This window comes from Prionailurus bengalensis, chromosome B3 (genome assembly GCF_016509475.1).
Source record: "Prionailurus bengalensis isolate Pbe53 chromosome B3, Fcat_Pben_1.1_paternal_pri, whole genome shotgun sequence".
NCBI lineage: Eukaryota > Metazoa > Chordata > Mammalia > Carnivora > Felidae > Prionailurus > Prionailurus bengalensis.
The window spans coordinates 87,318,853-87,334,334 of NC_057355.1; the positions used below are offsets into that span (position 1 = coordinate 87,318,853).

At 36.9% G+C, this 15,482-nt stretch overlaps 1 protein-coding gene across 1 annotated transcript in view; it reads left to right on the top strand.

Annotated features, from left to right (window-relative positions):
- The window catches only part of TTC6 (tetratricopeptide repeat domain 6), a 189,528-nt gene that overhangs the window by 69,932 nt on the left and 104,114 nt on the right, over window positions 1–15,482 (top strand). The window contains exons 5-6 of the mRNA XM_043556026.1: window positions 112–306; window positions 13,324–13,465. Coding sequence (XP_043411961.1) covers window positions 112–306; window positions 13,324–13,465 — 337 coding nt within the window. The remainder of the gene's footprint in view (window positions 1–111; window positions 307–13,323; window positions 13,466–15,482) is intronic.

The following is a 15,482-nucleotide window of genomic DNA, read 5'->3' on the forward strand; positions in this document are numbered from 1 at the left end:
TCTTATACATTTAGACGCCCTTTTTAGAGCCTAAACTGTCAATGTCAATGTATTTTATATCAAAAGATCACAAAATGATCAAAGAAGCCCCCTTTCTTCTCTTTGCTGCAGAATTCCTCAAGACTACCCCTCTTCTACCCTCCATGATCTGTGCACCACTGTCCCAGCCCAGGAGCTGCCTGTCAACTTACACTTGGCTTCTCGAGTGTACCATACAGCTGACAAGAAAGGTCACAGTACTTTGCTTGGGATATTGGGAACCTCTTTCTTAGATGATCACACTACAGATGAAGAGTGCAGAGACAGGTAAGAGTTCCACTGGTAATTTTCTTTTAAAGTGGATTTAAACTGTCAAATTCTACCTTCGAGGTTTAGATTTTGATGACACGATTCTGTTTTTAGACACTAGAGAGGACCAGGTTTTGTCCTTTTCCATTCCTTCCCAGCACGTACACAGTCTAGGATAGTGTCTTCATTTCCTACTATTATTAACATGAACCGTGGCCCATGATAAGGTAGCTTTAGTTTAGTGGCATCTAGTTACCAAAGAATGTCACATACCTTATATTATTTGTTCTTCATAACAACTCTGTGGAGTACAGATGTGAAAATTGAGGTTCATAAAAATCAACCAACTCTTCCAGGCTTACACAGTTAAGAAAATCATAGATTTGGATTCAAAGTCAGTCTTTTAGATTTCACACCATCATTGGGAATACTTGAATCCAGGGATTATGTTCAAAAGTCATTGCCTCTGGAGTTTCTTCCATTTCTCTGTGTGTCTCATTTTCCTTTGGCATCTGAGTATTCTTTTGCGGATAGGATGTAATTTATAGCATCCTCAAAAGAGAGGAGAAAAGGGAAGGAAGCTCACATGTGTTTAGCAGAAACCACATTCCTAGTACTATGTGATGTACTTTGCATCTTTCCTTTTTAAATCTTCAACTGTAAGCAGTCATCATTTCCATTTTATTATTGAAGAAGCTTAGGCTCCATAATATCCGTTTGCTTGCCAAAGATCTTATCTCTAGATAATGATAAGAATCCAGATGTGTCTAACTTAGTTTTTCTCAAAATTTTTTATGATCAACCATTTAAGGAAGGCTTTTTCACTTTTTCTCTCCCAATTGCCTTCCCCCATTACATTTTAATACCCTGGATATACTGTGCATCTCATGGTCATGTGTGTGTGTGTGTGTGTGTGTGTGTGTGCGCACGCGTGTGCACATACGCACATGCCATATACATAAAAAGAGTAAGCTTTCATCATCTCCCTCCCCAGGCACCAACATTCACCCCTTTGGGATTGGTATCACCTGCCCATTGAGAATGCATATTTGTTAAGTCTCTTGCCTTTCATAAGAGCTGGTAGGAATCCTGAAAAATCACCTACTGCATGTTTAAGAATATTCAAAACATTAAATATTAAGTTAAATTTAAATAGAGACATTTTAAGTATTATATTTTAAGTATTTTAGACCTGTGAGAATATTTTAAAAGACCATTTTTAATTACACAAACTATCACAGAATTATTAGTAACTTCTCAACTCTTTTCATGGTGTATTCTGAGCTCATTTCCTCAAAATTGACTTTTAGTGATAATTGTTAATACTTTTACTGCATTCTTTCAAGCTTTAAAATTATCTGAGGGCACATGGGTGGCTCAGTCATTGAGCATCTGACTTCTGCTCAGGTCATGATCTCATGGTTCGTGAGTTCAAGCGCCATGTCTGGTTTTAAGCTGACAGCACAGAGCCTGGTTTAAATTCTCTGTCTCCCTCTCTCTCTGCCCCTCCCCTGCTCATGCTCTCTCTCTTTTAAAAATAAATAAACATCTGGTTTCCCTGTGTTCAGTAATCACAATGAAATTCAATTTGAATTCCTAAAAGAGGGCCATTCTCATGTTTATTTTCTAGTTAGGCAAAAATGTTTTTCAAAGATTTATTCGCTACTCAAAATCTTAAACACCTGTCTTTTAGTTTTATCAGGTAAGTGTTTTGAAATTTTTGAAACAAATTATATGTGAAAAACTTTGGAAATTTCCAAACGGTTCCAGTTTCTCTGGTAGAAAATAACAGTTCTGCAGTGTAGTCTTTGGAAAGCCTAAAGCTGAAAGTGGAAAATAAAGGTATAACCATTATCTAGTAGTCATGAACCCACTGTTTTGAGTCATTTCCATTAGCACTGTAGCTAAGCATCATTTTGAGGTGTCACAGCTTCTAGTAGTCATGTAAAGTGTTAAAAATACTGGCATCTTTCGAATTCTAAAATTTTTTTTTCTTCAAGTAGATCTTGCTTTCTCCAAGAGAGTCAATAAATGTTCTATTTGAGGATGATAATTCTTGGCAATTTGTTCCTAAGTACCAAATAAGAAGTTAATTTAAGCACTGAATATTTAATTCTCTGGCATCCATCTCTTGAGGATTACCTTGCTAAACATAGCTTAACCTTTTCAAAATATATCTGTCTGCTGAGCCTACAAGTTCAGAGAAATGTATAATTTTTTTCTGCACTAATAAGTGTTCTCAAGAAAGGTAATTGTAAACACAAAATGAATACCCTTTCATTTGGTGGCTTTTGCTTTTTCTGTGAGATGAACAGTTAACTATGAAGCCTAACAGTATTTGTGGTTATATAATTTTAATGCTTTCCCAATTCTCCATATAGTAATTGTTACTTGTGGCAAACACCAAGGATATTTTAATGGACTAGATAGGTACATACTTAAGTTTATTTAAAATAGCAATATATTGCTCAAACTTATGTTTATTTTGCTAAACAGCAATTTTGTTGAGAACTATAAAAATGTTTCATATGAATTATAATTTTGCTTTTAAAGTTTCTGTATTTTAAAGAGAAGTTTATAGTTGTTTTGTTAGAATTCTTAGCATGGAATTTTAGATTTGGTGTTTTAAAATAAGGTAAATCATTAAAAGTGTTTAAACACTTAGATTAAGTTAACAGTTTGGTGAATAGCCCTCTAACATCTCCTGTGTGTGCATGTGTTTAAACCATGTATGACATTCTATAGACTGATTTTTCACTCAGGGTTGTGTGTGAACATTTAAATATTTTCATATTATTCACTAACTTAACCAAGCTGCAATGTAAGAAGATTTCAAGTGTGGAATTATTAAACTTTTTGCTTTAAAATTTTTTTTAATGTTTATTTTTGGGGGAGAGAGAGAGAGACCCTGCACAAGTGGGTGAGGGGCAGAGAGAGAGAGAGAGAGAGAGAGAGAGAGAGAGAGCAAGACAGGATCCCAAGCAGGCTCCGCACTGTCAGCACAGAGCCTGACGCGGGGCTCGAACTCATGAACCACCAGATCATGACCTGAGCTGGTCAGATGCTTAACCAACTGAGCCACCCAGACTCCCCTTGCTCTAAAATTTTTGATGCATATTGCCAGACTTCTTTCCAGAAAAATTATTCAGACTTATACTCTACCAACAATTTATCATGTCCATTTCCTTTTACCCTTATCAAATAACTAATTGTCAATCTGCTTCATTTTTTTTCCTAATCTGATGAGGAAACATCTTTTTATTACTGTATATTTTTTCACTTTAAATGATGGTGATGTCTTTTGGTTATTCTCCTTTTGAGAATTATCAATTCATATTCTGTTGGGTCATCATTCATCTCTTATTGATTTATAAGTGATCTTTTTATATTAAAGATTTTAATTATTTGTTATATATAGTAGACATTTTCTTTTACTTTGTTGTTTGCTTTCTACCTTTGTTATGGTGTTTTATGCTCTCCAGAAGTTTTAATTTTTATGTAGTAAAAACTAGCAGTCATTCTCTATGCGTTCTAGTCTTGGTTTCATTCTTAGAAACGGCTTTTCTACACTTACACTTAAATGTATTTTCTCATATTTTCTTCTATCATTTTATAGCTTACTTTGATCCATCTGTAATTAACTTGATGAGAAGAATAAGCATTATTCCTCCCCCCACCAAGTGACTAGTCAATTGCATAATATCATTATTGTCAATAAATCCTCTTTCCTCACTATTTTGAAATGGCAGCTTCTCATACCTTAAATTCCAATGTGTTATTGAGTCTATTTATGGACTTATGTCCTATTTTACTGACTTGTCTATGTAAAATTGCTTGTGTATTTTGTTGATCCAGCATCAATAAAGAGAGAGTTGGCAAAAAATGCTGTCTTACAAACATTGGCTGACCTTCTCAAGTCAGGTTCACCTTACAGCCAGCTTCCTGGTGGGAAGCAGTGCTTAGGCTATAGATCCCAGACCTAACTCTCCACTTGGCTTCATGTTACAAAAGAAATTCTTAACCGTGTTTTGAAAAAATGTGGACAGACTGTTAGCTCCATATGTTAAAATAGTGGCAACTGCAATAATTGGAAAACCAAAGGTTAAGTGTCAGAATTTAATGTTTAATTTCAAAATAATTAAACAAAAATAATTCCTCTTATTTATTATTGTTATAAAATAACAATAAAAACACAATACTTTAGTAAATGTGAAAAATATGCAAGAAAATGCAAAAAACCCTACAATTATTCAAAATCTTGCTATCCAGGGATAATACTATTTACATTCTTAAATACATGATTCCAGACTTTTCTGTATGAAAATAAGTAAGATAGAACAAAACTGGGATAATGCTGTGAACGTTTTGTGACCTGATTTTTTTTTTTTTAACGTTTATTTATTTTTGGGACAGAGAGAGACAGAGCATGAATGGGGGGGGGGGGCAGAGAGAGAGGGAGACACAGAATTGGAAACAGGCTCCAGGCTCTGAGCCATCAGCCCAGAGCCCGACGCGGGGCTCGAACTCACGGACCGCGAGATCGTGACCTGGCTGAAGTCGGACGCTTAACCGACTGCGCCACCCAGGCGCCCCTGACCTGATTTTTTTTAACTGTGTTGTAATTATCTTTCCATGTCAAGAAATATGGATCTGACTAATCACTTAAATCAATCAGCATATATTTTTTGTGTACCTACTGTGTGGCAGGCATAGAGTTAGGCCCTAGGGAAGCATCTGCTAACAAGAGAAATAATCCCTGCCCTCAGGGAATATGGAGATTGGCAAAGAAGAAAGGTGGTAAATTACTTATCGTGAATGGGATAATTATACGCAGAAGGGCAGGGTGCTGTGGAAACTGGAAGATTTCCTGATCATCTTGGGAGGTTTGAGGAATTGATACTTAAATTGCAACCTGAGAGTGAATCAACATCACTTGGGAACTTGTTAAAAAAGCAGATGATTTGAAGGCATATTGAAGTTTGAGAGTCAGCTGTGGACAGTTGGAACTCATCTAAGAATTGGAAAGAAGTCCAGCATTGGAGAACGGGAGGAGCAGTGATGCAGTGGAGGTTGAGTGAAGGCATGAATCAGATCATGTAGGATTTTACAGATTCTCTGTAGGTGTGTGAGGGCATGTATATGAGGCTTTGGGGGAGAGATTCTTATTCACAGTGTATTGGGAAGACATTGATAGAGTTTTTTGAGGAAGAAGGACATGATCAGATTTGCTGTAAGATATCACAGTCCTCATTTTGACTTTTTAGTAGCATTTGGCACAGTTGCATTAACTCTTCCTTAAAACCCTTTAATTTCTTGACCTTTGGGACTATACTCTTTTCTGGTTCTCTTTCTGTCTCCCTGGCTATACCTTCTCAAGTCTCCTTTGCTGGTGTCTCCTTATCTTTTGATTTCAAAACATTGGGGTGCCCAAACTTATACTGGCACCTCTTTTCTCCCATACTTACCAAAGTGATCTTATCCAAGACCATGGCTTTAAATGTCATCTATATGCTGATGACTGTAATTTACTAAAATACATGCAGAAGGATGTTCATTGTCCTTATAATAACTAAAAACTGGAAATAACTTAGGTGCTTATCAATAGAATATTTGTTTATGGGGCATCCAGTGATGGGATGCATTGCAATCATGACTAAGAACGAGGTAGTGCTCTGTGCACTGAAAGAAGATAGAAGTAGATAAACAGATATGTGATTATATACACATTTTTGTGTATGTGTGGAAGAAAATTCAAGAAATTGTTAACTGTAGTCCTTTTGTTTTCATTATAGATTGTACACTAATTCCATAAAAAGTAAAACTACACTTTGTCCTATTTTTTGCTTTATTTATATGGTGTATGTTTGCCCTTTTATTTTTAACCTTTAGTAGTTGTGTTGCTTGTAGATTGCATAGACTAGAATATTTTTTAAGCCAATCAATTTTTTTCTTGTAACAGGTTGGATCACCCCATATGCATTTATTGCCATTATCAGTTATACTGGGTATTATTTTTGTCATCTTTGTATTCTCTCTTGTTTTAGTTCTTTGCTGTTTCCTATAATCTGTCATATTTGCTGACATTTATCTATGTATTTATTGTTTGTATCATCTGATATCTGATGTTATGAAATAAAAATCTGAAAGCAGCCTGTTTTTATTTTATTTGCAAGTAATCTGTTTCTTCTCTACTCCTCCTGGATGCTTATAGGACTTTAAGTTTTGCCTTAAATAATGTCACTAGAACATGTTTGGGAATGGATTGCTTTTTTTAAAAAAGATAGAGTTTAAAAGTTTTTAAAGATTTATTTATTTATTTTGAGAGAGAAAGAGTGCTTGCATGAGCCCAAGCAGGGAAGGGGCAGAAAGAAAAGAGAGAGAGAGAGAGAGAGAGAGAGAGAGAGAGAGAGAGAGAGAGAAGGAGAAAATCCCAGGCAGGCTCTGTGTTCCATGCTGAATTCCATGACTGTGAGATCATGAATTGGATGCTTAACTGACTGAACCACCCAGGTGTCCCTAGAATACTATGTTTAGATCTTAAGTAGGAGCACCAGAAGATTCAGGTTTATATTACTAATTTAGTCATTCAGAATCCTGAAAGGTGTTGGGGGTGGGGTGGATTCGGTTATTAGAATTTTGCCTTTACACATTTTCTCTGTGATTGTTAAGACTATTATACCAGAAGCAGACCTTTTCCAGTGTTTATTCTATATGATAAAGATTATTCTAGGGGCGCCTGGGTGGCTCCCCTAGTCAGTTAAGGATCCGACTTCGGCTCAGGTCATGATCTCATGGTTCATGAGTTCAAGCCCTGTGTTGGGCTCTGTGCTGACCGTTCAGAGCCTGGAGCCTGCTTTGGATTCTGTGTCTCCCTGGGTCTCTCTGCCCTTCCCTCCACTTGCACTCTCTCTCCCTCTTAAAAATAAATAAACATAAAAAAATTTAAAAATATTATTCTAGGCCTTTTTTTTCTGTGCATGCACTTACATATACATTTTACAAAAATGACATTAAGGGTGTTGTTTTCGTAGTTTATATTCCTTTGAAGATTTTTACTTTAAAACTGAAATACAGGCACATGGGTAATTATTTTGACTTACTATCTCTACTACCTATAGTTGACAAATCAACTATATAAAGTGCACTTGCATTTTAAAGATTTTATCTGAATCTTCTAAATATTTTGCTGATATTTGAATATGAAAATGGAAAATTATGTATTTTCTTCCCAAGTGAAGAAAATGTAGTTCAAAGTAGGTGTAAGTGACTAGTCCATGTGTATAGGGCTGGTAAAAGCTAAGATTCAGACCTAGATCTCTTTGATTCTAAATGTGGTTTCCATTATATTCCACTGTTTTGTGAACTTGTGAAGACCGTCTTGTTTTTTTCTTTTCATGCTTCATTCTGAATACTTGTTCTCATCTCGTTTTCAGAACCAATTTTGATGTAAGCTAGGAAGAATCTGAGGAGCTCTAGTCGAATAATTTGAGATATGCAAATAAAATTTTTATTTGAGATCTCAAATAAAATTTGAGAGATTTTATTTACAGTTGTGTTTTGTTATTTGATCCATTGTGACCCAGTATTGGAAGCAGGGCTTCTGCTTCTATTGGGGTGGAAGTTCTTATAGTGCTTGTTCCCTGCTAAGAACTGAAATCTTGTTTCTGAGTACTAGGCCAGGGCTGGGACCTTGCTAAATATGGTAGACTTTCCTGATATTAATTACTTATTTACTTGTAGCTTGCACTGAATACTGCCTGGTTTTGTTTTTCCCATTACTGGTTTCTTCCTACTAGAATGAACCATCATCCCTTGCTGGAACTTTCTGATACTACTTCTAGTGCACCACCACCTGTGGTCTCTCATACTACATTTGGAATATTGTGTTTTATCTTCTGCTGTATGTTACTTTCCACCGTGGGTATCTGGAACTGACTTTCCCCCACTATTCCCCATTTCCTGCATTGTCTTCCATTCCTCAATGGTTAAATCTAATCCTGGCCCTACCCACATACCTTACTTAGCTTGTTCCTTGGTACATACTCCAGGCAGTGACCCAAGATATTATGCCAAAGCACATAAGACTTAATCCCTGTCTGAGGTCTAGATGGGCATATGTCACAAAAGTACATGTTTTAGAGCCATAAGAGGATCTTATCCTTCTTTTAGCCTAACCCTCTCATATTTATGGATGAGGAAACTGAGGGTAAATTTTGCAGTCCAAATCACAGTTGGTGATGGAGTTAGAAGTAGAATCAATAGTAACCTCAGTTAGATTTCCATTGTATCCATTTTTAACAAATACCCCTTATACCTAAGGAAGACTTCAGCATATTTAAAAAATACAGATTGGAATGACAGAAGTCATTTTACTATGCACTATAAAAGTTTAATAAGCTATTAGATTAGTGTATTTTTTATTTTATTTTATTTAAAAAAATTTTTTTTTTCAACGTTTATTTATTTTTGGGACAGAGAGAGACAGAGCATGAACGGGGGAGGGGCAGAGAGAGAGGGAGACACAGAATCTGAAACAGGCTCCAGGCTCTGAGCCATCAGCCCAGAGCCTGACGCGGGGCTCGAACTCACGGACCGCGAGATCGTGACCTGGCTGAAGTCGGACGCTTAACTGACTGCGCCACCCAGGCGCCCCATGTATTTTTTATTTTATATAGATATTTAAAAACAGGAATTACTTGGACATTTATCTGATTTCATAACTGTCAATATGTGAAAGCTGAAATTTTTTAAAGCAAAGCAATATCATTCCACCAGATGTCACTGTTTGCATGTAACAATGAAGTTACAATGATTAAAAATAAAATCCCCCACTTCCCTAATCATATTTTGTAAAAAAATAAAATCTACATAGTTATACTCTTATTCTCCTTTAGATTTATCATTTTATTAAGATTATGGTTCCCTCAATTTTTAAAAAGTGTTCAAAGTGTTCATTACGTCTGCTACAGATTTTGAAGACTATAGTAAAGAAAATTATTTGTAATCTTCAAGAAGATGAACTCTTAAAGTCTTTTCTAGATCTAGGAGTTTGCTTTTCAAATAATATTCTTTGTAAGTTACTATTTTCTAAATTGTAGATTGTGACCTAATAAGGGGTTGTGAAATCAATTCAGTGACTTGTGACAAGTACTTTAAAAATGTTGTGTGGAATATAATACTCTATTGCCTGTATTTTTGTGACACAACTTTTGCACATGAGCACTCTGAAAATACCCCTGTACACCTCTTCTTTGAGTTGTATAAAAGCAACTGTGAGCATCATCCTGTGAAGCCTTTAACAGGTTTTGTACCCCAACAAGCAAGATTTTAAGTTCAGTAAGGAAGGGAAAGCAAAGATGTGACGGGGGAACTTCTCTGTTAGAGTCACATCCAAGAAGAGGGGAGAGTGCTGGAGGGAGAACCCTTCTTTATGCTTCATAGGATAGAGCTCATGTTCTCTTTTATGTGACTCGTAGAATATGTATGCAGAGATTTTTAAAAAGTGTTCACAGGTTAGAGCAAATGTTTTCTAAACTTCTTTGATAGCAACCTACAATAAGAAACGTATGTTATATCTCTGGCCCATGGGGGACAAGTAAAGAAACTTAACTCACTCTGAGAGAGGTGGGCATGTTTCCTTCATTTAATATCCTCAATGATAATAGCAATAATAATTGAATATCAGCCACTTACTAATTACTTAATAATTGAACATGTACAATGTGACATTTCTCACATATATTATTTCTAAGCATTAGACCCTGAAAGACCTGATCACTGTTGCTATAGATAGATGGAGAAACTGAGACCTAGGAAGGAGAAGTGACCTACCCCACATGTGAATTAGAATCTCTAGAGGAGGTATCTGGGAAGCTATAGTTTTGACAAGCTCCCAGGATATTCTTAGAATCAGGCTGTTTTAGGAAAGATTGTAGTACATCACTGGTTTTCAGTGTATATCAGAATCATCTGCAGGGCTGGTTAAAACAGATGACTGAGTCCTACCCTGAGATTCTGATTCATTAGGTATAATGGGCAGCCAAGAATTTGCATTTTCTAGCAAGTTTGTATGTGATTTTAATGATGCTGCGTTAGGGAACACACTTTGAGAACCACTGCAATACATCATGCTGACCTGTGATTCTCAGTTCCCTGGGATAGAGTCTGGGACTGGGAACTCACAGAGGCTGTGAGACTTTTCTTGCTGAGCCAAAATACAATATGTATTCAGTATGTACTACATTTGCATCACAGAAGATAGGAAATGAATAAGAATCAGTTTTCTCTTCAAACCAGTCTATGTCTACTGTGAAAAAGATACACAGAATAAAAAATAGCATATTCTACAATGAAAGATCCGATCAAATGCAGCAGAAAAACTAGGGAAGCAAAGATGAATTTTGACTGGGCAGAGGGGGATTTATAAACGTTTCATGAGGGAGCTGCAATCTGCAAGCCTTCTTTTCATTATTTTCATAGCCATACTGTATTGTAATCTGGTTTGCCTCTCTTCCCTATTGTCCCTAAGTAATCTCAGCACCTCAGGCACCTTCTACATAGTGAATGTAGGCTGGGCCAGGAGTTAGGGGAGGGCAGTAGGATTGGCAAGTAGATGGTATCCAGACTGTGGAGGACCCTGAATGCAAAGCCCGGGAGTTTAGGTTTATACAGTGTATATAGTCATTAAAGTATTTGGAAAGGGGGTGAGTGATGACATCTCTGGCAGGGTATATAGTATGGATTGGAGAAGGGAAGGTCTAGAGGTAAGGGACCAGCAAAGATGATATCGTAGGACTCAGATGAGAGAAAATGCAGTGGACAGGAGAGACACCATGGAAGAAGGAGCAGAACCAGTGATTACTGCTGGAAGTGATGGAGAGATTGGATATGAAGAGATTTTCAATCCGAAATGGTGTTTTCCAAACAGGAGAATGAACTCTAGAAAGGATTAGCTCTTCTCTCTGGATATAAAGAAGGAAGAAGGGAAAGTCTGGAGAAAATTTTCAAAGTAATTGATTACTCTTTGTCCTGTAGGAACACTTGCTAATCTTGGGTAGCCTTTCACTAAGGTCCTCTATACATGTCTACCAACACTATGCACTCCAATGACTTCTTTCATTTTTCTTCCCACCAACCACACTGTCAGCGTCATTAGTGCACATTTGGAATGTGAAAAGACAGTAAGTTGGGAATTACTCTTACTACCTTGGTTTTGGCTTAGAGCTAGATAAAAATACAGCAGTGCCTCAAGGTAGCTTCTTATGTCATGCCTGTCCTTCATGATCTTAGAAATACTGACTTTGATATATGTAGTCTCTTGGCTCACTATTGCAGCCAGTAGACTTCACCCTGTTCTTTGTTTTTCCTATACATACCATTCAGGATTCAGTTGACGAAAACAGAAATATTTTTTAGCTATTTTAGGCAAAGAGGGAGTTAGTAATGAGAATTTGATGCTTATAAAACCAATGGAAAGATTGGGAAAGTGGGCTGTAGGCAGGGAGGGTTTCCAGAGATGACACACAGCATGCTTAAATGTCTGCCAAGGAAGCTGCTGCTTCTAGCATAGTCAGGAAGGTAGTAAATCTGGAAGCCAGTACTGGCAACATACCACCCTAGCTATGATTCAGGGATCTGGTGGCCTCTATTGTTACAGCTTTAGACTCTGAAACCACGGTATGTCTGTTTGATATGCTCGCTGCTCACTGCCCTTCCCCCCCCCCCCAAAAAAAGAAAAGCAACCTGCAAAAGGACTACTATTAACTGAAACACTGCTATAGTAGAACTCGATGTTGCCATGACTGTTTGCTAACAAAAACATCAGAACTTTCTGCTTTCCAAATTGTATGCTGAGTGCATCTCATTAGTGGATCCTAACTCACATCTAGGACACTGGCTGCAAGAGAGTTTTACTTCTTCATCCTCAGTAGTTCAGGAAAGCACATTAGAAGGAGGGTAATTGGGTGTTGAGTAGCCGTCTACTATATTCACCATATTGGCAGTTGAACTTTATCTTCTCTTTGAATTCAAATATTTGACTAGTTGGGATAGGAGGCTTTTCTCCATGACTCTACTTTGGCAAGCCCTATTTCCATGAGCCTAACTTTGGGTGGACCTGTTTTTTCTAAGAGCTGGTATGATAGAATATGAAGGTTTCAGCATATTATTAAGTAACTAAAGTGAGTTGGGTGGTTTGTGAACTTTTAGTCTTCACATTTGATGACTCATAAAGTGATTGCCTATTCACATAAGGGTATATCAAAAAGTAGAACACTGGCTTCCGTGTGAAATTGATATAGCTATAGTCTGTGCAGGCTCATTTTATATCCTTTTATAATTCTTTTACAGTAATTATAAAAATTAGTACAAATTAATACCAAATTTAATACAAAATTAATGTATTTTAAAGCAGTTCATAAATTAGTCATTAATGACACATCTTGCCTTCAAATTTTCATTTAGCTTATGTCTTTGGCTTAATTAAGACTTTTGTTTATAATTTTTATATTATAATTTTTTGTATTATAATTTTTGTTTATATTTTTTGTATAATTTTATATAATTTTTATATATATATAGTTTGTAGCCTAGAAAGGAAGATAAATGCCATAGATTTTTTGTTCATCTTGGCAAGATGTGAATCAAGAAGAGAAAACTTTAATGTGAGAAGGCAGTCCTTCTTGGGCTGACACTTTACTTCACTCTAAGAAATGAGACCATTTCCTATGGGCTTTGAGTGGGGAACAGGTTAACCATCAGAAGGTAGAGACCTTTTTACCTCTTTTGTAATCAGACTTTTACAGGATGAATTTGTTATTCTAATATAGTAAAACCATCATGAAGGTTACTATTAAAATGTATGCAGAACCACAGAAAAGTTATTTTGAATTATTTCCCATTTCAGACTGTCTGACTTCTGCACAATTTCTGCTTATTACAGATATCAAATGTCGGTGTGTTTATTTCAGCAGAGATATGAAATGAGTCTCATCAGTGACCTAACAAACCAATGTATTGTTTTTTATCATACTGTAGAATATTGCAAGGAAATCCTGTTGTGGGTGATAATCAAGAACATGTTGCCATTCTTCCAACACCACCAGTGATACTACCTGATTTGGCACAAGGAACTAGACAGCGTGCTCAGAAACCACACCTACAACTCTTGGGAGAGGAAGTAAGAGCTTACCTTAATAGTACTTTTCTCTACCTCACAGCTCTTGAACCTTTTGGTTTCAGGACCCTTTTTGTAATCTTAAGAATTTTTGAGGACCTCAATAATTATTTATGTAGGTAATATCTATTGACATTTACAGTTGTTGGGAATTGGGGCACCTGGGTGGCTCAGTCGGTTCAGTGTCCAACTTCAGCTCAGGCCATGATCCCACAGTTCATGAGTTCCAGCCCCACATTGGGCTGTCAGTGCAGAGCCCACTTAGGATCCTCTGTGTCCGCCCCCTCCCATGCCCCTCCCTTGCTCTCTCTCTCTCTCTCAAAAATAAATAAACTTAAAAAACAAACAAATAAACAACAAATGTTGGGAATTAAAACTGAGAAAATGCTAAATGTTTATTTTTTATTTATTAAAAATAACACTAATAGGGCACTTGGGTGGCTCAGTTGGTTAACTGTCCGACTTTGGCTCAGGTCATGATCTCACAGTTCATGAGTTTGAGCCCCACGTCAGCTCTGTGCTGACAGCTAGCTCAGAGCCTGGAGCTTGCTTCTGATTCTGTGTCTTTCTCTCTCTGCTCCTCCCCCACTTGCATTCTGTCTCTCAAAAATGAATAAACATTTAAAAAATAACACTAATAAAGTAATATGTTAACATAAAATGCATTTTTATGAAAAATAATTATATTTTTGAAAACAAAATTTTAATGAAAAAACTAGGGTTGGCTTACATGTTTTGCAATCTTTAATGTGTAGCTTGCTGGAAGATGGCTGGATTCTCATGACTGCTTCTGCATTCAATTTTGTGGTAGGTTGTTTTGGTTGAAATATATGAGGAAAATTCTGGTCTCACACAGATAGGTAGTTGGAAAATATTACTTTAACATACTTTTAACATAATAATGGATATTTTCCTTTGTTAATATGCCAAAACTTAATAAGTGGTAGTTTCTTGGAAGTTGTTGCAAGATTTATACTTCTGGGGAAGATGGTGAAAAAGTATTTTTACTCTTCCCTATTCTTCCTGCTAAGTACAATTAAAAATGCTGGATGTTACAAACATAAAAGAGTCTTGAAAAGTGGAAAACAGGGGCGCCCGGGGGGCTCAGTCGGTTAAGCATCTGACTTCTGCTCAGGTCATTATCTTACGGTTCATGAGATCGAGCCCCGTGTCAGTGCTGACAGCATGGAGCCTGGAGCCTACTTTGGATTCTGTGTCTCCGTCTCTCTTTATTCCTCCCTCACTTACAGTCTCTCTCTCTCTCTCTCTCTCTCTCTCTCTCTCTCTCAAAAATAAACATTAAAAAAAAGAAAAATGGAGAACAAAGCACATTAATTAGAAATGTTGGCATCCAAGAAATGACATGGCTGCGAGTTAGTTCCTTGGGTTTTCTTTTTTGCTTCATATATACTAGACTTGGAGTTGAAAAAGCTGTTAATATAGAAGCAAAGATAGGCAAAGGAAAAAAAGGCCTCAACAAAAACCTGCTCTCTTTAGCCAAAGAACCAGGAAAGGGGCAGCCTAGCAAGACAGAAAAGTTTTAGACAGTAACTGCTCTATTCCAGTTAAACACCAAAGGAAAAACAGTGGCCCTAGCCCCCACCATCAAAAGCCTATTGGGAAATTGAAACTTAACTCTTGATAAGAGTTAATGAGGCACTCTTCCACCCCTGCCAGGGTCATATCAAAGAAGACTGCATGTGGAGCTGGGACTTTAATCTTAACAGAGTGTTAAAGAGATCCCCCCTCCTGTTGTCAGTTGAAACCACATGGGGATCTTGGACTTCTATCCCCAAGTATCAGTAATGACCACACCTCCCCTTCCCCACTTTGATGGTATCAGAGGAAGCCCAGTGGAGGGTCACCTAAAACAGAAAGGGTAAATAAATAAGATCAAGAGTCAATAACATTTTTTCATAGAAATAGAATAAACAGTCCTGAAATATGTATGGGACCACAAAAGATACTGAATGGCCAAAGCAATATTGAAAAAGAACAAAGCTGGAGACATCATGCTTCC